This window comes from Micrasema longulum, unplaced genomic scaffold (assembly GCF_059751315.1).
Source record: "Micrasema longulum isolate JH-2025_06_02 unplaced genomic scaffold, ASM5975131v1 h1tg000921l, whole genome shotgun sequence".
NCBI lineage: Eukaryota > Metazoa > Arthropoda > Insecta > Trichoptera > Brachycentridae > Micrasema > Micrasema longulum.
Window position 1 is genome coordinate 3561 of NW_028278112.1, and position 25954 is coordinate 29514.

Consider the following 25954-nt stretch of genomic DNA (forward strand, 5'->3'; position numbering starts at 1 on the left):
GAAATGATAAATTAGAAAACACATCATTAATTTAATATGTATTCTTAAAATGTTGTTCGTGGTTTATGAATTAGTTTTGGCACTTTGTTATTTTATTACAAAATTGGCACTTTATAAGATATCTATAATCATATATTTAAATGATGCATAAAGAGAACAGCATTTAAAGGATCGATGAAGGTAAAAAAAAAAAGTTTTGAGATTTAACGTTTTTATGTTTTCAAACCTTTTGGACATTAAAATAAACTTATACAAATAAAATAATCTGCTTGGTGTAAATAGCCTATACTGATTTATAAAAATATAATCTTAAATGGTTTTCACAAATATTGAATTATCGCTTTATTTTCAGTATTTAACTGGCATCCGTCATGTTTTTAAAAAAAATATTTACCAACCCTTTATCCCCTAGGTGCGTTTTTTTTATTATTTCTTTCTTGGAAAGTAGAGCCTTTATGTCAATTTTTACTAAATAGAAATGTAAATCATGTTAACCAGCGTCAGATTCCATTATTAGTTTAAAAACATAAAAAAATTGTTAAACAGTCTTTATATCCTATACCCTTCGTATAAATAAGTTTTGTTATTATTATAATAAATATAAGAATATGTTTATTAATCACTTTTTAAGATTTAAAATAAATTAATGAATAAGTTCAATGCCCTGCTCTCACCAAAATCAATGTTTATCAGTAGGAATTGGTAAAACACCAAAAACTTTCTTAATTCTTGCTACTCTTTCATACAGTTTGTAATAAAATCACATAAATTATTTATTCAATTCACATTGCAAACAATAATTTACTATTGCGTAATTTTCCGATCACTTTAATAGTACATCCGTCGTCTTCGTTCTTTTTCGAACGCCACCACTCGCCACATGCTCTTCTTTTGTGACGTTTCCATACTTCAAAATCGAGATTGCATATTGCATCAGTCGGCTTTATATTTTTTATTACAACGGTGTTGGACGTGGTAGCGTTTACTCTTATACAATATTCCTATGATATTACGCGTACATACGATAGTTGGAAGTTGAAATAGTATTTGCGTTTCATCAAAATGACGGAAGAAGACATGTCGAAGTTGTCGCTAGGTTAGAAAAGTTTTGTGAATCAAATCATAAATGATTTTATTAATTCGCAGATGATATTGTTGTTCATTATTGGGTATCGTTCTGTTTAGGAGAGATTTACACCTCGGAGAAGCGTGGCAACGACGAGTCTGGCGATGGAAGTAAGGAAAATCCCTTTAAAACTGTGCTTCGCGCGATGCGAAAGGCGGGCAAGGAGCCTTTCCCGACCTTCTACTCCGATCACAAGGAGCTGGAGGGGCAGTATGACGTCACCGCCAAGTCTCAGCTGAAGAAGATCCACAAGTTGTGGCTTCGCGAGAAGAGCAAGGCGGAGGAGAGCCGCCTGAAGGACGAGCAGGATAACGAGAGGAGACAACAGAACTTGGACGAAGCGAAGAAGATCGTCATTAAGCTGGACGACAGTCTGCCGCCCGCCCTCACAGTCAAAATTCAAGAAAGTAAGTGATAGTTATAACTATATTAGTTCAGATCTCGTCTCAAATCGAATTTATTTTGTTCATCATGAGTATTGTAATGTATTTATTTAGTAAATTTCTCGTACACGTACATCGGTGCCCTATTACACTGATTACCGACACACCATTTAACATTTTAAAAATGAGTATGGCATGTGTAGATTCATGTTTAAAACCTTTAAAATAAAGTATTAACTAACCACGTTCGCGGACACTTTTTTCTCATAGCATCCATTTATATGGACACATTGACAGCCCCTACGTCAGTGGCGAGCCTTGATTTATTTTATTGGTAAATCTACAAAAATTGATCATCAATTTGTACTTGCATATAAGTACACAATATGTAAGTAATATAATTCAGCAATGTTTGAGTATGTCCAAATGCTTGCAGACTGGCTGGATTTCCTCCCTAGGGAGTTATTCATATTTAAATTTATTTACACAGAGGGGGGAAAGTCTAGGCATTCCATATTCCCTTCTCAAAAATGTTTTCCCTCTCTGTTGAAATGAATTTAAATGTAAGTAATAGAAGTAGTAAAGAAAATCAACTCAAACAACAATTATTATAAACCACACAATATATGTATATTATCTACACTACTTTAATACAATGTACAAAAGTTTATTAACAAATACCACAATGACATTCAGCAGTAACTGTCAACACTGAGCACCGGCTGATTCCTTTAAATATGAATAATGCTAAAAACGGCCACTGCGAACGCCACATGTCCTATGTGATAAGTAATATGTTAACGGTATCCTATCAATAAAAAATAGTCCTTCGAAAATAATGTTCAAAATACTAGTTTCCATATTCGGAAACTCTATTGAGAATCTTCAAATAATATTTGTAATCTGCAAGCTTATTGTAAAATATAATGTACATTTTTGTATGGAAAAATAAGCTGAGGTAATCGGGTAGTTTCATCGTTCACTGAGAACGGGCTGGGCGCTGGACGCACTTCATAGATATTTTTTGTAGGAAGGTTTAAACAGTGGTGGTAATTTATAATAAATAACAATTATTTTATTTAATTTTCAATTAACATGGTTACTATAAAACATTATTATTAAAAGTCAAATATAATGGTAAGCTGTGCATAATCGCTTATTTTGACGATTGCCCCTGCCTTACGTATCTGTAAAAATCTGTATTTTAGAAGGTTTACAGGAGAGCAAAACACACCTTAATATATTTTTAAAGAAGCTATTAGATACTTTAGAATTGCCAAACATGATATATCTATTGTATACATGTTTGGCAATTCTACAGTATCTGAAGTATCTCTTCATATTTTAAAGAAAGAAAGTTTTCTTATTTTTTTTTAATATTTCACTTTTGATTGGACAGTAGTTTGAAAAATTGTGACACTTATTTTAGAGACTGTTTGATTTTAGTAACCGCGAAAATGTTGGTAGAGATTAGAGATCAATTAATTTTGATTTATATACTTAACTCTGTAACTAATGCAAAATGCATTTATGATTACTCGTGTTAAATAAGTTCACAAGATTATCCTTATGCAACATTTTATTGAATATCAATAAATATGTGGTAATATAAATGTTTTACCAGCGTATAATTTATTTAATTTTCTGTATACTCGAGATTTACGTACACATTAAAATCATTTTAAAAAAAGTATATATCTGTTCTTCGAAATGGCTCCAAGATAACTATCGAACCTCTGTATAAGGGAAAATACGTGTCTTACTCAGGTCAGCATTTGATTCAGCCTCGTCGAACTCGTGATTGAGATCGAGCTTTTTTCATAACTGGCCCTTCTGCCTGGAACCAATTGCCTTCGCACTTGCGAATGATCGGTAGTCCCAGTCAGTTCAGATCTTGACTGAAATCCCGCTTTTTTAGTTTATTATATCCTTAATTTTAACACCAAAAAGTTAAATATGTAATGTTCGTTTAATTAAAACAGGGTTTCGAAAACCAGTGTTCCACGGAGCCTGAATAGGTATTCCGCAAAAAACTGGAGTAATTCCATACGAAAACAACTCTATTGCAATATTTTCCTAAAACTAGTAAGAACGATTTCTGGGTTCAGAATCCATTTTCTGTGACAGACAAAGTAGGCTTATGCACAAGTGTTTCAGAAAATCGAATTGATTTAATCGTTGACTGATTTGAAACAATAATACAATGATTAAATGATATCTGGACAAGGTAAGTACTCCAACGTGTCAAAATGAGCTACGATCGTTTTACTTCCATTCTCTACAACTTATTTATGCGAAGTGGGGTTTTCTAATTATGCTGTAACAAAGTCAAAGTGTAAAAACAGGCTCAATGCCACAACAGAAATATGTAAGAATTCAACTCACCGAGTGCCTGATATCAAAAAGATTTGCCATTCAAGAACTCAAAATCATCTGAGTCACCGAGAGTTTTATTCATTTATATTTTTATCTGAATTGTTGTAATTTCTAAATAAATAATAAATGTCTTAATAAGATTTTTTTACTGTTATGAGTTACCCAGCCTAAAAAATAAGATAGTGTTCCGTTAAAATTTGCTAAGTGTTCCGTTGCTGAAAAACTTTGGGAAACCCTGAGTTAGAATATAAGTTTAAGTATAGAATTGTAAAGCTCCCTTAAGGTAGATTTTCATAAAAAATAGCGCTATATAAATCAGCTAAATATTATTATTTGCTTATTTTTTTTCTTCAATCGCCATTGTTGGCAAGTCCAAGAACAAGGGTGACTGATACCCACTTTTAATGATTATTATTTTTAATTTTTTTTATGAAATCATACAGTCTTTATATAAAACAAGGTACAAAAGAACAATTAAAAAAAGTAAGACCAATTACAGATTTCACACTAATTTATTATGAATGCAGGAGGAGAGGGGAAAAATAATTGAATTCTAAAAAAGTAAAAATAAAAATATTACATAAAAAGGAGAAGACATTGTATAGCTACTCTACTTTCCTCCCTCTCCCTCTGCTTCCATGAACATTTAAATTTATTTGTAAAAAATCTCAACCAACAATAAATTATTAGATGCAGGTAATAGATGTAAGTAAGTATAAATTAAGAGTTGAAATCAAGAGTTAAAATTAAAATCAAAAGTCAAAGTTAAAATTGAAATCAAAAGTTTAAATTAAAATTAAGTTAAAAGTTTAAATTAAAATTAAGTTAAAAGTTGAAATTAAAAGTTAAAATTAAGAAATAAAATTAAAAAGTTAAAATTGAAAGATAAAATTAAAAATCAAATTAAAAGTTAAAAGTCAAGCAGGAGATAAATTTAAAATGTCTTTAACAGATCTGATAAAAATATGGTATTGACAATGTAGTATGTTGATGTCACTAAAACTGTCATTATAGGTAATCTGTATTCTTCGTAGAGTGCTATTTTTAAATGATTAGTCATTGAGTTAGGAATGTCGAAGAGTACAGATTGACGAGTTCTACGGATTATATTATGCTAACATCTGTTTGGAATATACCATCTTTCTTACATTCTGCTTCAAGATTATGGTGTTGCAAGCTAAAAATCAGACATTGAAGCAATTTATATTCAACACTGAAGAGATATTGCATCAGCCAAAGTCATCATTCCTTATTTTAAACCTATGTAGGTAATTTCTAAACTCCGTGGGTGGTAAAGATTTCTAATATCACCGGATGTTACGGACACTCATTATTTTTCAACTCTTTGATTAATTTTATTTATCTAGATGTTACACCTATATTAGTTTTACTGATAAAAGTATAAAATATGTTTTATACAGAAATCCTGTTCTGTTTTTTTCTGATTATTTTGAAATGATAATCGATTACTAATAATTGTTGTTATAATATAATGTGATTAATAAAATATTTCATAGAAATAGTTAGGAGGCTAATTAGATTAAATCAGTTGAATTACCTGATTAATCTAATGAATCATTATTGTACGAGACGCGTTTCCCCCTCGTATAAAGAATTGTAAGACTGTATAATCTCGGCAAGGTGCTATTATTCCTACTGCGACCTGCTATAGGTATTGGCAGCCCGTAGGTACAAATATTTATTAAAAATACTGTCGGCTGACAGTGGCGACTAGCGGGTTGTAAATCCGCTTCTGGAGTCCAGAAAAGTTGCAGTGAAGATCTGAATACGTAGTGGTAGAGTAATCGGGCTGACTAGAGTTAAACGAGAGTATTTGTTTTCAATCAATGTTTTATTTTTTACATGTGCACATATTTATACAGCGTTACAAAATCTTATCCTACAGTTTTTCTAGGTATGAGAATTGTGCCGGTCGCCCACTCTCGTCCAGTATTCTTCCGAGCGGCCAACGTAAATAGGTGCCCGCTAGCCAACATAAAAGCTACGACCCCCTTCACTGTTCCTCCATTGCATAACCATGCGCCGACTGGAGTGGACGTGAAAGGGCCACTAACTTGATACGCCACGTATGGCTCGTTCATAGAAACAGGCGCATTTGAATAAGCTCGGTAGCGGCCGTCACAGCTCAATATTATCCTCTTACGTTCGTTCATATTTATCAACTATAGACAAGTTACAGATTTACAATAAATTTAGAGAGGATGACGTCAGCTACAATTATTAATGATCTTCTTCATACCTACGGATATAACATGTTTATAATTCCCCGTTGCGCTGGCAAATAATATTCTGTGTCTTACTTATGTTATTCATTGTCTTACTGCAAGCTTTGTAGATTAGTGCGGGTGGATAAAAGATGCGGTTTTTGTCACTTACGTAGCGGTGATCATAGCAAACATTGCAGTATATTAAATTCGATTTGTCCGCTGTTTATCCAGCCACCAAGCACCGCGGCAGGCGCATCCGCGTAAAGGGCTGGGTCCACCGCCTGCGTCGCCAGGGCAAGGCTCTCATGTTCGTGTCCTTGCGCGATGGCACAGGCTACCTGCAGTGCGTACTGAACGACCAGCTCTGCCAGACCTATGATGCTCTGGTCCTCACCACTGAGTCCACGGTGGATGTGTACGGGTTCCTCAACTTGCTCCCGGAAGGAAAGACCGTAAGTTCACTAATTAGAGACAATCCTGTCGTTATTATTATTGGATTATGGATAAGCAGCTTTTACTGGTTCATTAATTTATTTAATACTTTTTATGCATATACTGGTTTAGTTCCTACCTACCCAAACCGTGTACAATAGAAGAAAATTTGATAATATTAATAATATCATGGACATATTGTTTAACTAAGTATTTTTAAATCAATGTAATAAAATTATGTTAACCTGTGTGAAACCCTCTCTGCTTTAACACCCAGTATAACATTAACATGTATTTTTCTTTTTATCCCACTTATTATATATTATTTTGGATAAGATAGATTATTAATTTATAGTTATCGTACCATAGCAACCTTACCTTTTTATAATATTTTTTTTTTGTGTATTCACAGATGTTATTTTTCTTTACCAGCAAAAGCTATATTTTACAACTATTTATACACTTTTCTAATTTTATTATTTAACGTACTTATTGAATTCTAGGCCCCTGGAGGTCACGAGCTGGTCGTGGACTATTGGGAGGTTATTGGAGCTGCACCGCCTGGGGGAGCTGATGCTATCCTCAATGAGGAAGCACTACCTGATGTTCAGCTGGACAACAGGTATATACTGACTGATTTCTATAAAACACATCAAATCATTATCAATTTATGGTGGAAGGATAAAAAAAAAGTAACTCTGTTGGCAGGGAAAATCTATGAATCATTAACCAACTGTTCTATAAATGAATACTTGCATTTTCACACAAAACCTTACACACGCAGAAATATAAAAACCATTCACACCACACCAGAGCTAACACAAACAAGTCCATCATTGTTCCCAAACTAAGGACCACATCATAAACTACCTTCATCAATTAGGGATATAAAACTACTACAGAGGTTTTCAAGAGCTGTGGTGATGTGGCCCTTGGACAAGGAACAATGGCCTTAAAAATGTAGGTAATGTTATGTCTTTATTATTATTTGCAACACCTTGCATCTATCTTGGTACAGGTTTACCTACATAGATTTATTTTATTTTTTATTTATTTTGTTTATTTGTATACATTGTTCATTGTAATATTATTCAGTGCGATGTACATAAATACATATTGTATTTTTCAAATTATGCAGATCTTTTGTTTTAACTGATGTGCAGCGGGTGATAGTAATTTTCAAAATTTTCATTCATAGGCACATCATGATCCGCGGAGAGAACACGTCGGGCGTGCTGCGTATGCGCGCGCTCGTGACGCGAGCGTTCCGCGAACACTTTGAGTCCCGCGGCTACACGGAAGTGTGTCCCCCGACGCTCGTGCAGACTCAGGTCGAAGGCGGCTCCACACTCTTCAAGATGGACTACTTCGGGTGACTTATATCATTAAATATCATCCCACGAAGGTACACGGCAAGAACAGGCTTAAGATCAACTAATTTTATAAGAGAGCAAATAGAAGAATAAAAACTTTATTTGTGGGACACTAGATATATATATACGTTATATTCTAACTCCTAAAAAACTCCTTTCTTGAACCTACAAAAACGAGCTCGTTGCAGCAATCGACGCATTTCAACTGTTGTTTTGCCGTATTTATTGCCTATATTTATTTTCTACAATTTATAAGACAGGGAGCCACATTTTGTTAGTTCTGAATATTCCATTTTATTTATTTAATAAATGCACAGAGGGCTCGTACAATATACAGTCAAAAGTACATAAAGCATTATAGAAAATAAAATCATAAATATTACACTAAACATATAATTTTTAAAAGAAAGAAAGAATAAAGAAAAGGGAAATAAAGTGAAGATGAGTAGAGAAACACATTAAAAAGAGAAGAATTGAGAAGATAGCCATTCAATGAATAGGATATTTATTGTGTATGCAGACAATTGGTAGAATTCCATATTTAATTTGGTAATGTATCCAAAATAAAACAAGTTTATTGGATTATAATTCTACTTTATTTTTTATAAAATATACAAAGGGTATATTGTGACGCGTTTCGTCTTGTTAGGACATTAATTCTGAAGTCATACCCTTACAAATATTTTTAAATAATAGAAGGTTTTTCCCCAATATAACCAAAATATTCATCTAATATACTCAGTATACCATAATTGAATTTTAATTATAACCACAAAGTTAGTGCTTCAAATATAAACTTTATATTAAATTACTCTACTTATTTTGGCTTCAATAGAAATCCACAAACATAAAATAGCAATTATTTTTAGTATATAAGGAAACTTTGTAAATATTGAAGTTAGTTTGTTTGAAAATGTCCTAACAAGACGAAACGCGTCACAATATACCCTTTGTATATTTTATAAAAATAAAGTAGAATTATAATCCAATAAACTTGTTTTATTTTGGATACATTACCAGATGGATAGGATAGCTGATTTGATTGATTTGGTAACCTCAACTCAGACATCGAAGTTTGATAGCAAATTTCATCTATAGGTTTACCCTTTTTGAACTGTATGTAGCGTAAAAACTTCCGCTGAACTCTTTCCGGGTTAAAAGAGTAGCAGTTGTACAAAGGGTTCTAGACTGACGATGCATATTCCAGTTGTGATCAGACCAGAGCACAATACAAAGATTTTATCGAAACGATGCTACTAAAAATTATCGTATTCCGGATAATGAAGCCCAGCATCTGCATAGCCTTATTAGCAATTGTCATTCTATGATGCGTAAAGGTTAGCTTTTTATCAAAAGTTACCCCGAGACCTATGATTTGTGGGACAGTAGTTATTAAAGCGTCGTTAATAGAGTATGATGATGGAATAAGGTTTCGTGAACGACAAAAAGACATGTGAAAACATTTTGTTTACATTTAAAATCAAATTGTTGGATTTGCACCGCTTAAGAACTAATTAAACTCATTCAGGAGAAAAAAATGGCATTTATATCTCGAAAAGAAATTCAATGACCCCTTTTAGCCGAGTACCTTTCAGTTATCTGTGCTATAATTTTATAACTCTTTATTTTTGTTGTATGTTAATTTTTAATTAATTTTGTGCATCATGTTTTTAATTTTTTTATTTTGGAGGCCATTTTCAACGAGTTGTAAATAATTCACTAAATGGAACCACAAAATGATGTGTATATTGTTAACTTTATAAAAATTCATGCTGTTTTTTTACATTTTTAAATAAATTTGAGGAAGGCCAGGTTAGGGAAAGCGTGTATTGATTGCACACCCTTTCTGCCCTTAATTTTGCTTAAAGTCACTCACGAAGTAAAATCGTTAAAGTTGCGTGGCTGAAAAGGGCTCTGCGACGTGATCCAAATCATCGACAAAGAGAGCAAATTAACACTGTTTACATTCAGGTGTACTGTGAAAATCGAATCCTGTTCAAACCATATTGACCCGACGTGAGGATATTTATGTTGTCTATCACCAAAATTATTTTTAAAGTGTATGTATTTGTCAATTCCAACTATTCATTTTAGGGAAGAAGCCTTCTTGACCCAGAGTTCCCAGCTTTATCTGGAGACTTGCATCCCTGCACTGGGTGACGTGTACTGTATCGCACAGAGCTACCGCGCCGAACAAAGCAGAACAAGGAGACATTTGGCAGAGTAAGATCTTTCTTTCAACTTACTACATTCATTATTTTACTTGTAGATAGGCTGTTTTAGTTCACGGGTAATGTGCCAGCGCATAGCAAATGTATTATTTATTTAGTTAAAACACATAAAAAACAAAAAATTATATTCGTGGCCTGTTGAATGAGGAAGCCCAGTGCTACAGCAAACTGGATATAGAAAAAACAACTCACACGCGGTCAAAATTAGATCATTTACATAACTGTTTGGTGAAGTATTAAAAATTTCAGAAAAATGAACTTTTTTGAAATGTCACAGGTTCCTGTGAACAATAACCAATTAATTATAGCATTGTCATATGTTGTGATGGATTTTCTGTTTCCGAGTAGCCATCTAGTAGTAGCCGTATTCTGAAGGTCCATCTATCAACTTCTTGTCTCGCCACATGACCCGACCACTTCCATTTTTTGTCTCCCACTCTTTGCAATATCCGTCACCTTTGTACGGCGTCTTATCTCCTCATTACTTATTCGGTCTCTCAAGGGGACGCCCGACATTTGTCTCTCCATAGACCGCTGATTGCACTTAATTTTGTCAAACCTTGATTACACAATTATAATAATTGATGGTGCACAGCGCACTACATTGGTACACAGAATGCAGTGTACTTACCTCCACTCGATTTCATTTTCCAGGATTTTTATATGAGATTAGCCATCGAGTCATTGAGAATACGTTTCATCATCATCATCCCCTGTCCGCACCCAATGGTGCATAGGGCGCTGCATTGGTACACTAAATGCAGCTTATATCGATCATATGTTACTCAAATGTGTAGTGAATGTTTGTCGTGTAGGTTTATCCAGATACGATTGTAATGCGTGTAAAATTAGTATTAGACTTACGCAGGAGTTTTATCGCATATTATTTAAATGAAATGATTCACTGACATATTAAATTGAGTTTATTAGTAATTGAAATACTTCTTAGCTATGACAGGTATTTAAATATATAGAAACTTGAACAATACTGAATTAATTTAGCCGCGTTGTTCAATGGATGATTTTATGTCTGTTACGGCATTGTGAAATATGTTAGCTACCAGCACTGACCGTAAAAGGTCTGCGGTCGTCGGCTTCCGTTTGGCAGTGGCGGGTCGCGTATTGAATTTGTTAGTATGGATAGCTTAACATTGATAATTTTCATTTGGTGTAGCCAGGTTGTCTACAAATGCAAGGTGATCAGCTTTATGCCAGTCCAGTAACATGAAACATTCCAAGTGAACAACCACTTTTTATACCTTTTTTTTTAGTATAGAAATAAAAGACGAGTGATACTTTATTCCACAAATTTGGAATATCCAGTGACCGGTTTCATCGCTTTTGTGACATATTCGAGACTGGTATCTTTATTAAGAAATTCAATGTAATTATACAAAACAGAGGTAAGGATACCGAATACAAAATTATATGAAAGTAAATTAAAATAGATTTTTTTTGTCTTAAGGATCATTAACAAAGTGTTTCAGGTTAACTAATGAGTTGATATAGATGTAGACGTATTCCCCATTACTATACTTTTATTAATTTTACTAATGACTTAATTTTACTAATTTAATTTTAAGTATTGCAAATTTATTATTTTAATTGTCCCATCCTTTGTGAGTTTGATTTCTGTCAATTATGATTTCCAAAAAACAAAGAGTAAAAAGTCATTAGTAAAATTAAGTCATTCGTAAAATTAATAAAGGTATAGTAATGGGGAATACGTCTACATCTATATCAACTCATTAGTTAGCCTGAAACACTTTGTTAATGATCTTTAAGACAAATAACTATAATTTAATTTAATTTACTCTCATGTAATTTTGAATTCTCTATCCTTACCTCTGTTTTGTATAAATACATTGAATTTCTTGATAAAATACCAGTCTCGAAGATGTCACAAAAGTGATGAAACCGATCACCGGATATTCCAAATTTGTGAATTAAAATATCACTTGTCTTTTATTTTATAATAAATTACAATGAACTTCCATCAAAAATTTTCACTTACAAACTTACACACTTTTTAAATGTTGATGAATTAGTATTATCATTAATTATAGCCCTTTCACACTAAATTGCGCAGACAGGGGTCTAAGCTTATAACCGAGTTGCACAGTTTAAACCCGTATTTAAACATTATTCTTTATCCGCCCGGACATAGATACGCTTTTACTTGATAGGTTTCTGTGAATGAAATAGAACTGGAATCTTAGACGTGGGTTTTCTATTAAGATTTCCTGCCTTGAAGTGAATATCTGGTAACAGGTACAGCCACGTAGAAGCGGAGTGTCCCTTCATCACGTACGAGGAACTGTTGAACCGCCTGGAGGACCTGGTGGTGGATGTGGTCGACCGCGTGTTGGACTCTCCCCTCGCACACCTCGTGCACGAACTGAACCCCACATTCCAGGTATTACGACCATCATAATCTAGACTACTACATTAGGCATTTAGAGGCATTTATGCTAGATTTATTCCATTTTATTACAATGGGTAGCATAGAGAGGTGACCAAATTGAAGAATTGTATTCTAATTGATTCCTAACCAATGAACAATATAATTTTTGGATTGATAATGTCCACACATAAATTACTGTTCTTCCATTATTTTTTTATGTAATGAAGGGGAAATTAAAAATATACAAATTCTTCAAAATAAGATGATGAGGATTATACTAAAAAAAGTATTTCAATGTAGCGTTAATGCACGGAGAAATTGGCTTGCTCACAGTAAAGCAACAAATAAAATATAATGTAGCAATTTTTACACATAAAACAATTAAGGGGATGAATAACATAAAAAACAAAATAAAATTTAACCAACAATGTCATACGCATGAAATTATGGATAAAAAAAGATAAGATTACCAATAAGGAGAAGAAAAACTGAATCTCAAAACTCATTGTACAGGGGATTGATGCTGTACAATGAGTTACCTGAAGATATAAAAGAAATAGAAAGGATTGAAATATTGAAAAATTTGACAAAAAAATATAATGTTATTAAAAGTCTATATTAGTTCTTATGATGTTTTAATAAAGCATAAATAAATAATATTGATTTAAAATCTTTTGCTGTCCTCAATTAAGGAGATTAATAAAACAATGTACCTTTCGATTATGGTTTTTTTTACACATTTTTTATTGATAACAAAAAGGAAGTATATTTTGTTGAAAAAAATCTTGAATATTGATAACAAAAAGGAAGTACATTTTGTTGAAAAAAATCAGTTTAACCTTAATGACAAATCAAAAATACTTTTAAAAATGAAAAATCGTATTGCGTATATACATATATGTTTGTCGACCTCCATTCAAAAGGTCTCGGGTTCGATTCCCGACAAGGTTAACATGAAATATTTTATTAAAAGGGTGTTTTTACACTGTAATATTTCATAGTCCCTGGACTGGTACCTGAAGCGTAAGACTGATCATCTTACCTTCGTATAAAAAAATGATCAAGATACACTGCGATTGGTGTACCAATGCAGTGCCCTATGTACCATTAGGTGCGGAAAGGTAATGATGATGATGATATCTGTTTATTAAAAAAATTAAAGGGTTTGTTTCAACAAAGATTTAAACCCACTTAGATGTTTTTTTGTGTGAAAAAATAATATTCTTGAGATTGTTTTTAAATAAAATCATTCTGAGGACTAGTTTTTTATTGTGTAATAATTTCAGAGGCCCAAAAAGCCCTTCAAGAGAATGGACTACACGGAAGCCATAGAATACCTGAAAAAGAACAACATTACTAAGGATGATGGATCTTTTTATGAATTTGGAGAGGTAAGTTATACTTTCAGCTACTTACTCGTATTTACCCCGCAAATGCTTAGACTTTCTTCTAAAATGAGAATTCTGTCGTTAAATAAAAATAAAAACAAAAGCACTTTGTTTTTAACTCTTGTGTGGCTATGATGTAACACTAGTCTAAATTGGATACAAGACTTGACATATCTCTTAATTATTTTAATGATTAAGTTGTACTTTTTGTGATCTTCAAATGGACTTTTTTACTGGATAAGAAAAAAAGCACGAGAATAGAACTTATAACAAGAAAAACAGAGATGCTGTTCTGTGGCCGTTGTTTGTGTGAAAGAGACAAAAACAAAAGAGGAAATTTGTTCATGCAGTTGGTTATTGGCAGTAAGCGGGAGTGCACATTTTATATATTTATATTATATATTTTTTTATTTATTCATATTTTACTCTTACAAACTATAAACAATAATAAAATAATGTGACCTCACTGGGGTTACCCGTGCCGAGGACACTTAACAATATACTTTTTTGAAATGTTTTTACATTTGAGAATAAACAAAGAAGACTAACTTAATAAACAGGATAATAAACAAAATATTCAGACTGTTTTAAAAACTTGGTATTTCTATATATCTTATATTACAAAACGCACAATGAAAATAACAAAAACCTAACATAAGCTATACACCTGTGGAGCAGTTGATTCGATATTGGTTTGGGCGAATGAGACAATCTATTTTACTTCTACCTAGCTCCACTATCCATTTTTTTATAGCCTTTTTAAACATTTTCTCGTTACTAATTGTTTTAATAGATAGTTGAAGTAGGTTATAGATTTTAATTGAATAATACTCAAAATCCCTTTGTCCGAAAGTGGTATTAGTTTGTATTTGTTTAAGTTGTCTTTGTGTTGAGAAATTATATATATACTTATATATTCGGCGGCCTCCATAGTGTAGCGGTCAAGACGCTTGACTCACGCACGGAAGGTTCCGGGTTCGATTCCCGGTGAGAACACAAAAAATAAAATGTGATTTTTCTCAAGCCTGGGTTTTCTGTGATGTAATTCACCACTGTAATTGGGCCTCCTGGCCTGTTGTGGTGCAAAAATAAAATGTAAAAAAATATAAAAAAGAAAAATATATATAATTTAAAATTTATTTTGTTATAAAAGGCTTAAATTGTATTATAATTTTTATAAATTATGGAAAATAATTCTCTAACAGTATGTCTCCATGTTCTTTTTTTTCAAATGTGTGAATGTCAGAATATTCTGTCTTTTGCTTGAGGAAACATGATGTTACATCACCATGTGTACAGGAATTTTGTAGCACAGCGTTTTAAGAGTCAACCACTTAATATTTATTAAATTACCGACTAGTTTTCAAAGCTATACAACTTTCCTTAGCAAGATATGATTTGGTAATTAATATTATCCTATTTTATAATTTAACAACGCCTACTAAATACTACCTCTAGTACATTATGCTTAAGTCAAGTACTATTAGTTTGTGAAAGTACGTGAGGGGTGAGGGGGGTTGAAATTTGATCATTTACACTTTTAAAATTAGAAAGGAGGGGACTATAGGAAATATTGTTTATCTAATTATTTATAAGTTTTTTTATTATTTTTTGTTTTTTAAATTCATTCGGTAATTTTATAAATACTAAGCGGTTAAAAGCAGTGTTTTTATTTTAATTTTATTTATTTATTTATTGTGGATAACTTATATAGCGCCATTTTCGTAATAAAATACCTCAAGGGCGCTTTACATGGTGATTCTACTGTTAAGTTAATTTAATTGAAGCTTTAAATTTGTAATTTGATTAAAATAATTTATTTTGTTGTCACGTGCTACGGATTTATTCAAATGATTTAGAGAACAAGTGGGTTTTAAGTTTTTTCCGAAACATCACTTCACTTTCACAGCCTCGCACCTCTGCTGGGAGAGCATTCCATGCCATAGGGCCTGCGACCGCAAATGCGCGCTCACCAAATTTAGTGCGCAGTTTGCGTAGAGGTATAATAACTTTTCCTCTCGCCGTAGACGTAGCTGATCTAAGCGTGAGACGCCTGTCAGCTAGTTCATCTGGAATGCATAGTTCCCTTAGATATTCCGGAGCCGAGTTGTGCAGTGACTTATACATAAGCCAACAGAGTTTGTATTCGACCCTCTGTGGAAAACGTAGCCAGTGTAGTTCCCGAAGTAGTGGAGTGATATGACTGAACTTAGAGATTCCGAAAATAAGTCTCGCTGCGGCATTCAATACAGATTGTAGGCGAGTCATTTTGTTCATTGGTAGACCTGCATAGATACCATTACAATAATCGACTCTAGACACTACAAACGCATTTATTAATTGACGGGCGGCATCAACCGGCAAATTTTTGCGTATGCATTTAATTTGTCTCAGCTGGTAGAAGCATGAACTTATCGTTCTACTAATTTGAGCGTCAAGAGATAGGTCAGAATTGAGTAAAACTCCCAGTAGTTTAACGGTGGGTAGAACGGCACTCCCTACATTGGGTAGAGCCGTATCCTGGATCAAATTCTGTCGTCTGGCTGAAGCTAACTTCAGACATAATGAATAACCACAATGTGAGTGCTTCATATACAAGTTTCATAAAAATTCTATGTTTATCTTTATATTTTTTAATGTGTCAGGACATCCCAGAGATGCCGGAGCGCAAGATGACGGACCAGATAAACGAGCCCATCATGCTGTGCCGGTTCCCCTACGAGATCAAGTCCTTCTACATGTCGCGCTGTCCTGAGGACTCTCGTCTCACCGAGTCTGTGGATGTGCTGCTGCCCGGCGTCGGTGAGATCGTGGGCGGCTCCATGAGGATATGGGACATGGAGGAGCTACTCAAAGGTACACCTTCAATTATAATATAGTAAATTTTATTTTATGAACTTCTTTTGACTCACGCACGGAAGGTTCCGGGTTCGATTCCCGGTGAGAACACAAAAATTAAAATGTGATTTTTCTCAAGCCTGGGTACTCTGTGATGTAATTCACCACTGTAATTAGGCCTCCTGGCCTGTTGTGGTGCAAAAAAAAAAAAATATGTATATTACGGCACAGAACAAAGCACATTTAAACTTAATTTTGGAAATCTCACTGGGAAGCAAGCATCGTAGCCATTTTACAATTAGCCATAATCACGGAGGCTGCCTACCATCTGCAAAATATGTGAATAATTATTGTGTTTTCAGGTTACCAACGCGAGGGGATAGACCCCCTGCCCTACTACTGGTACACGGACCAGCGCCGCCTGGGGAGCTGCCCCCACGGGGGCTACGGGCTCGGGCTGGAGCGCCTCCTATGCTGGCTGCTAGGCCGCCACCACATCCGCGACGTGTGCCTCTACCCCCGCTTCCTGGAGCGCTGCAAGCCTTAGCTCGCCCCCTTAGCACCTCACTGCTTACACCCAGCGATTTTTGCAAACTTATCTTCTTTTAAGTCTCTAAATAGTGGATACTTTGAACCTTAGATGTAATTTTTATTTATTTGGCAATCCCTGTTACATGAATAAATTTTCAAAATACAGAATTAATTATTATATTTAAACATTAATGTGGTCAAAATGCCGCTGATAATTATTTAGAATGAGAAAGTTTAGTGTTTTTAAATTAATTATTAAACTAAGTCAAAAAATATGTTTTTATTTTTATATATCATATCAGCGCGCTGTGATCTTTAAAAGTTTTGTATTTCTGAAATAACTCTGCGTGTGACATTAAAGGTTCTTCTCTATCAGTTCTCCCGATTAGTTCGTTTGCGGTAAGCAAACCGGATATCCTTTACAGCTCTCTTATCATCGGTTGGTTCGTATGAACCAGTGACATCGTTCAAAGTAGTGCATTTTTATTAAAATATTTTTTATTTTTGCTGTACATTTTCAAGAAACTTTGCCGTTACAATTTAATGCTCTAATTTTTACCTTTTTTATTTTTTGTATCCAATTTCCCATGGGGCTGAAGTTCCTTATTATTGAAGATATAAAATATTTAACTGAATACCTACGCTTAAAGTCATTAAGCAAAAATGGTTAATTGTTTTGCAAGGCAAGCTTTTAAAAATGTACTTTTAAATCAATTGTTATTTTATGAAAATAATCACACAAAAACATGTGAATTTATTTATAAATTACAGGTTATTACTATTCAATTTATAAATGACAAAATTATACCTCCTTTATGCAGCGCCATTATATTTTTTAAAGATAAATTGAAAAACAGATGTTGCCGGCCTGATAAGAAAATATGTTTATGTGAGCATGTTTTTCACACTGGTGCAAGTCAGTTCTTACCCATCCATAGAATTAAGAATAGTCCAGAAGGAGCGTAGAATCATATTTGAATACATCGGACTGTGTCCAAAAATGCCCCCACTATGCCCCACTATTGCCGCGCACATTCGTGATATCGCCGCGTAATGTTGCACGATGGAACAAAAAATCAACACAAATGTAAGGTAAAAAAAAGGCAATCTGTTAATTTCTCTAAAATTTTATTGTGCACGCGGAAATATTGATTGACACAACAGAGAAGATAAGTAAAGGGTCATTTAATAAGAGTAATTGAATTAATGTACTTTGAACTTTATTTTTTTGAAAACAAATTTTATTTTACATAAAATGGATATTTTTATACGTATCATGTTAAATGATATTTGATGTTTTGAAGATAATGTCGGTCAAATGTCCACCAGAGTTGTTTAATCCGAGATCCAATTTTCATTAGTTCTCTCATTAGACGAGCAAAGTAGGGTAAAAAAAATACTACCTTGGCAACACTAACGAAATGTTAATTTTGTTTCTTCAACAATCTGACAGATTAAAAAATAATTCAATTTTTAAGTAATGCATTTGCTAATCACACATTCATTTGCTAATTACACATTCATTTGCTAATTACACATTCATTTGCTAATTACACATTCATTTGCTAATTACACATTCATTTGCTAATTACACATTCATTTGCTAATTACACATAAAATGTGATACCATCCTGTTTCTTTAAGATCCTAGCAGTATTTCTGCACTTTAAAAGGACACAACACGGCATAGTTTAATTCAAATCGGGAGTTGCGTACTAAGCGACGTCCACAAAGAAACTAATGGATCAAAACGTAAACCTTCTCATTTATGAGTAGTTTAGTCGCCTTCTGTTTGATGTGCGTATGCGGTTTCTGGACTATTCTTTTAATTCTATGTACCCATCTTAAACTTTAATTATCGTCTTATTTTCAGAGGCCATTTTCTGTCAATTATTTACCTCAATGCCTCTAGCCTAAGTACAAATAAATTGAATTAGACAGCTAAAGGGATTTAATTATTGAATTCAAGGAAACGTTTTTTGCTTCCATCCTATTTATTTTTTGACTGACACTTTACTTCCTTCTCTTTGAAGTTATAGAACTGGTCTTAAGCATTTCTCTTCACTGTGAAAAATATATAATTTTAATAAGATATAGTTGAATTGTGCAAATAAAATCATTTTAAAGCTAATTTGACTGGTTTTTTCTCACAAATAACTTGTATGTATGTATGTTGCTATTTATTCATTTTATGTTTGAATGCTTTTCAATTTATGCGTAATATAAGGTTAGTGAATTTTTCACCAGAACCATTATTTCGTTTTAATAATTTTGCATTATTTTTATTTTATTGATGATCTTTGTAATATTATAATGTATTTTTTGATTGGGACTATAATGTGCATAATTCCATCCGCAATGCCTATGTTTGTATTGCAATCAACAAATTAAAGATACATTTATGTAAAACTTAAGATAAATGTTTCAATTATTTGTTTAGTACCTCTTGTATGTACGAGTAACATACATATCGCTTGCACAAAGCAACAGTGAGATATTTCTGAAGAACATGTGAACATGAGATAATCGGACTTTGAGGTGTGCAAAGGGTCTGACTGAATCAAATTATTGGAAGTAGATTATGAATACTATTTTTTCACATAGGTTATTTTTCACATATGTCCAACTTAAATATTTTGTTATTTGAAAGCATTAATTCATTTAGTTTATATACATCGGCATGTTTATCTCACTGTTGCTTTGGGCTAGCGATATAAACATTCTGCCAAATTTTATTTCTGATTTCTGATCACAAAAAGTTTATCGTTTTATTGAAAATAGTATAGCAAATGTTTTTGAATCTTTACTTCTGTGTAATATTTTTAAATATTCCATACCTACTTTTAAAAAGTTTTGAAATTACCATGTGATAGTAATTTAATATCTTACGCTGTAATAATCAACCAAGCAAATAAAGTCAAACATAATTTCTTATCTCCATGTCGAAGATAAAACAAAAAATGTCACAGAAGATTCAAATTCAGTTATCTCCCGTATTTCGCTAAATAAGGTGCACGCAGTTAAAGTACAATGGAACAATACATTACGGAGGCTCTATCAGAAGTCATAATAAATAATGATTTCGACGATCATAAAATAACAGCCTCCAAAATAGAAGCTGGGAACAATTTTATGGGGAAACTTCTCCAAGTCAAAATCAGTGGAAAAAATAAGAAATCTGAACCGATTACTTTACATCTCATCATTAAAGTGGCACCGAGTTCAGAAATTGTAAGGAAAACTATATCTGTTACACAATTCTACGCCCGAGAAATCTATTCCTATCAAACTATGCTTCCTGCCTTACGAGATATTCAAAATCTATACAATTTATCAGCGAGAGAACAATTTAATTTCACTAAATGCTTTTCCGTGTATGAATCAGAACCCAAGGAATTTATTATCCTGGAAGACTTGACTGCCAAAGGATATAAACTGCATTCTAGATTAAAATCTCTAGACTTGGATCACATAAAACTCGTTCTGAAAGACATAGCTCACTACCACAGTTTGTCTTTTGCACTCAAGAAACACAAACCAGAAATATACGAAGAAATTGCCAAAAGCATAAGTGTTGATACTTATTCCGGTGAGCATGGACATTTCATAATTGGCGTTTTAGAAATTTCCATTGAATATGTTCATAACACACTGTACAAAACGAAAATGGAAGAATTTCTGAAGAATGTCCATCCCATTATACATGACTGCAAATTTCCAAAAATATGTGAGCCATACAATGTTTTTTGCCACGGAGATTTTTGGCAAAACAATATACTTTTTAAATATGAGGTAAGTAAAGATTTTAAAATTTTAATTATAAATATGTATTTTTGAATTCATGGAACAATACATTGATAATATTAGTATGTTTTGGACACGGTCATTCATTGTACAGTATAAAACGCACGGTATAATAAAAAATACTCTCACAAGATTTTTTTGACAGTCAATTTTTATAATTTTCAAAACAATTTTTTCTGGTACACATTGATCAATATTATCTTGAATGTATGTGTCCAGGCGGATGAATACAGTATGAATGAATACAGTTCTGTGTGTGAAATAGAACCAGAACCCTGGATGAGTGTTTTCAACTCGGTGGCTACTCTTAGGTTTCTAGTAAGGGTACTGGTTCATTATTTTAATTATGAAGTCCAAATAGAAAACAAGACAAAAACTAAAAATGTGACTAATTATTAATTATCATAGAGCTATTTGGACGCAAGTACATATTAAATTTATAGAGGGTTTTGACACGCAACTTAAACTTTTTTTAATTTTTCTGTAATTTACAGTGGAATTTGAAACAAATCAAAAGCATTTCTCTGTAAATATTCAAAAATATTTTATAGGTTTTAAATTTAACGACACATTGTCTGTGATACTGCAATACCGCGTAACTATCAATTGTTTTTTTTCACAGGGGAACCTTAAAAGCGTTCTGTCTATTACTTATGATTTTAATCAACCAAAAATACCGCTGAAGTATCAGAAAAACTATCGTAATTTAGAGTAAAAATAAAAATAATTGAAATCTTAACAGTCCCCATAACAAATTTATTGCGGTATCACAAACGATATGCTTATTATCAGTCATCGTCATTCCTTACAAAATCAGAATCAATTACAAATTAAGCTTCTTTAATATTTTTGTCCATGCAGATTTTAAAAAGAAGTGTGTATTATTATAGAATGATAAACCAACGGAGCTCCGACTAGTAGACTGGCAGATGGTGAAACATTGCTCCCCTGTTCTGGACATCACGCAGCTCATCTTCTCCGCAACAGACGGGGACTTGCGAAGAGAACACTACGAAGAATTACTCACCCTCTACTACGACACTTTGGCTGCCACATTAAACAAAATGGATTGTGACATAAACGAGTGCTACCCGATGGACATCTTCAGGACGCAACTCAGAGAAATAGCGCCCCACGGGTTTATATATTCTGTCGTCGCACTGATACTTCTAATGAGAGAAGCGGAGGATGTGTTGGAAGTTGAATCCATTGTGGAAAACAACATCGCTAACCAAAAATATGACTTACAGTTTACCAATCAAACATCTGCTAGAAACTTCACAAAAAGATTTGATGCTCTTCTAAGGGACATTATCGAGCTAGGAATCATATAAAGCATCATTAAGGCCATATTAACAAATCCTGTGGCTAATTTTGCGCATTGATAAATTATTACTAGATTTGACATCTTGTAGGCGGCCTATTGACTTGGGATAGTACGCAATGTAGTGTTTTTGGTCCAAAATCGCACCCAAATGGATTCGAAATTATGTGACTGCAGTCTAGAATCAAACTGCTGGAGATAAAGTTATTTAGGGTTGAGATGGCGTTGGGAGAGAGAGAGAGAGTTTATAATGATAACCCCCGCAAATGAATGCTAGGTTAAGTTGATATACCTCTTACAGTGGGCATTCATAGTGACCATTCAGAACCTTATGTCGGGTTTCTGGCACAAGTTGGTAACTACATTTTATTAGTTGCGAGTTATTGCACTTTTAAAGTTAAAAAAGCTCATCCCAAATCAACTATTCAAATAAAACAGCAAGTTGAATATTATAAAATATATTTTTTTGTATTTACAAAATGTGAAATATTTTTTTAAACTTTTTAAACAAAAATTATTTGATGGCATTTATGATATCTCATTTTTCAAAGATTTGTAGTTACCATCGTGCGCCAGAAACCCGACGATATATTTCTACCAAGTCATCTCTCCTATGGCTAATGGTGTTAGTCTCATGGAGATTTATGGCTAAAATAAATCTAATAAAATTATCGAGACTTGTTGCATTTAGATAAGAGGAAGGCAAACAATTACTGTCAAATTAAATTAGATTACAGCTTTCTTGATAATGTTTTATCGCATTCTGGTGAGCTGGAGACTTTGCTGTCTTAAGTAATTATGTAGATATATAACCATCTATTTTATTGCCTTTATTATCTACATCCTTTGTATGTATCTTTGATATAATATTTATTTAGATTTTTGTAATGCATGGATTGAAGTGGTAGGTATGTAAATATAAAACGCACCATTTCATCGTCGCTTTTAAATTTACGTCAATAAAAAACATACAGATTTGAATGAATTATCACATTCCCATTATTTTTGAATATTTTATTACAATTAATACTTAAAAACATTTTTGAAAAATCAATAAACAACAAAAAAATCACAATACAAATATAAAATTTAAAAAAATAAATTACAGAATAATTTTATCGTTTTAAAAAAATTAATTTACTTAAAAACATTTTTTTTTTTTTAATACAACAAAAACAGTGCTTACATTATACATAAAACGTAATATATTGAAATATTTGTATATTTAAACATAATATACTTAAACAAAGTTATCAGTGAGAAAATTTATCACGAAAAAACCTAGACATGAAATATATTTTTTAAATAAATCAAAAGCATTCTTACAATATACATACACAAATATAAAAACAACTATTTACAATATTTTATGTGTTCTACCGTGAAAGCCTTTCTCGCAAATTACACATATAGTCAGATCTTTTAACAGGACCGCCATTCTTTCTGCCGCATCCAACGCAAACTCTTTCTATGCGTTTTGGCAGTTTTCGAATCCCCCGAGGCGCAATTTGATTAATGTCAGGAGCGGGCAAATTACTTTTTTCCCGCAGCCGACCAATTTTAATTGTTTCGATGATTTTAAAAATAAATTCGTATCTTTAAATTATATTAGATTTGTCTGTATTTTCTTTATATATTATATACAAATTTAAAATCATCCTCGGTATAATGTTGAACACAACTTTTTTCCAATATTTTATTGATCTGCGTTCATCCAAATAACAGTAATTCATCATATCTGATGTGTCTACACCACCCATGTTATTGTTTGGATGTGACCACGTTTATTTTTAGTAAAGGTAATGTTTTTAGCCTCTTCGGAGGCAGATAACAGCACTGGTTTTCTTTGAGATTTTTTTCCCATTACCTCGTAATTAGCCCTTATATTGGCAGAACAAAAAATATTTTCTTACACATTTGATGGTTGAAACAGCTTCAGAATCCCAAACACAATTTTTTTTTTGTTTTAATCAAAGTTTGTTATGCATTATGATAATTGCAGTTAAGAATGAAAAAACGGAAAGCAGTTTTGACTGAATCTTGTTTTACTCGTGTTTTAGTTCATGAGAAAAAATTCAATCATATCTATCCTGTAGGATACATTGCCAAGGGTTAAAATTGATTTATTTCTGTAGTTTTTAGCAGTTTTTATCAGCATTAACCTTCTATTTTTTCTCAATGCTCCCGTTATACGGATTCCTAGTTTATACAGATGTAGATCAGTAATTAAATGGTAGCTTTTCGTCAAATAATTACCCATTTCCAATAATTGTATCACTACCGTATGCGCGAGTCCTGATTCTTTATTAGCCTGGCGATCTTCGGAAGTTTTCGCCCCTCTGTAGCAGAAAAACGCCATACCATAATTTGAAATTAAATCCAATGAAAGCATCCAAAATTTTACACCCCACTTGTGATGTTTTTTATTGGGTAAATATTGAAGAAGCTGAATATGGTTTTTAGTTCAAACCAGCGATTCATCTATTGAAATATATTTATGAGGCGTATAATGATGTCAGAATAAAGCATTTGCACGCTCGATGAAAAGCTGTAATTTTGCACACGTGTTGTTGTATTCTGGTGGCTTGGAGGAGGCAAAATGTCATAATTAATTAGGTTCATTTTTACAAACCATGGTATGCCCCGAGAAGTGGTAGACCAACGTGCCATAATATTTGGTCCCACGGTCAATCCCATCTCCATGATTATAGCCACAAAAGATTTCATTTCTCTTACTGTTGTCGGAAACCATTTTTTTACTTTCGAGTTGGTAGATATGGAATTGAATCGATAAATATTGGGTATATCGATTACTTTGACTTCACAAAAAGCTGACACAACTCTGCGAAAAAAAATTAATTTAAGTACGATATTGGAGGTATATCAGTCGGTGGTGGATATTTTGGGCCAGGAAATTCTTCAAATGGTGGTAGAAGAGGTATATTTATTTATTTATTTTTACATAAACGGCATAAATTGCCTTTAACATATATTGAACGTAAGTATGAAAAAAAAAATACATATATAAATACATAACAAAAAATGATAAAATTGCATAACAATAGTAACAAGTAGGTAAATACACATAAGCAACCAAAAATATTAAAGAAATAAATACATTAATATGAAATAGCAAAAAAGGAAAACATTATTAAATATAAAGAAAAGTTTAAGAATTATATTGCGAGAGAAAAAAATAAATCAGACTTGTTTTATAACTTTCAAGTCCAGAACCAAATATATCAGCCTTGTCCTCATACTGATTACCATATCTGTGGAGCCTAGGGATAGGCGAGTGCATGTGATAGTTGGTCCTAGAACTTGCAGAACAAAAAGGAGATCTGTGGCGGGTATGTCGACCAGGTACACGGAAACACACTAACTCCGGCAAATCTGGACAGTCAATGAATGAATTGATCACTTTATAAAGTAATATTAGGTCAGTTAGGATTCTTCTATCGGAAAGTTTTAAAAGATTTTCTGAAGATAACAATTGATTATAATTAAACAAAGCAG

General features: G+C 32.8%; 2 protein-coding genes across 2 annotated transcripts; both read left to right on the forward strand.

Moving 5' to 3' along the window:
- The first annotated feature begins 893 nt into the window (after positions 1–893).
- On the forward strand, positions 894–17478 carry AsnRS (asparagine--tRNA ligase). The gene is made up of 10 exons (XM_088231811.1): positions 894–1096; positions 1186–1533; positions 6345–6565; positions 7049–7167; positions 7744–7917; positions 10013–10141; positions 12421–12565; positions 13840–13944; positions 16587–16797; positions 17142–17478. Exons 1-10 carry the CDS (start codon positions 1063–1065, stop codon positions 17324–17326), a joined length of 1671 nt encoding a protein of 556 aa, XP_088087937.1. The 5' UTR covers positions 894–1062; the 3' UTR covers positions 17327–17478.
- Positions 17479–20219: 2741 nt separating this feature from the next.
- LOC148278161 (uncharacterized) lies at positions 20220–23419 on the forward strand. Its single transcript, XM_088231813.1, has 2 exons — positions 20220–21102; positions 22005–23419. The coding sequence occupies exons 1-2, from the start codon at positions 20341–20343 to the stop codon at positions 22446–22448; spliced, it is 1206 nt and encodes a 401-aa protein (XP_088087939.1). The 5' UTR covers positions 20220–20340; the 3' UTR covers positions 22449–23419.
- Positions 23420–25954: the final 2535 nt, after the last annotated feature.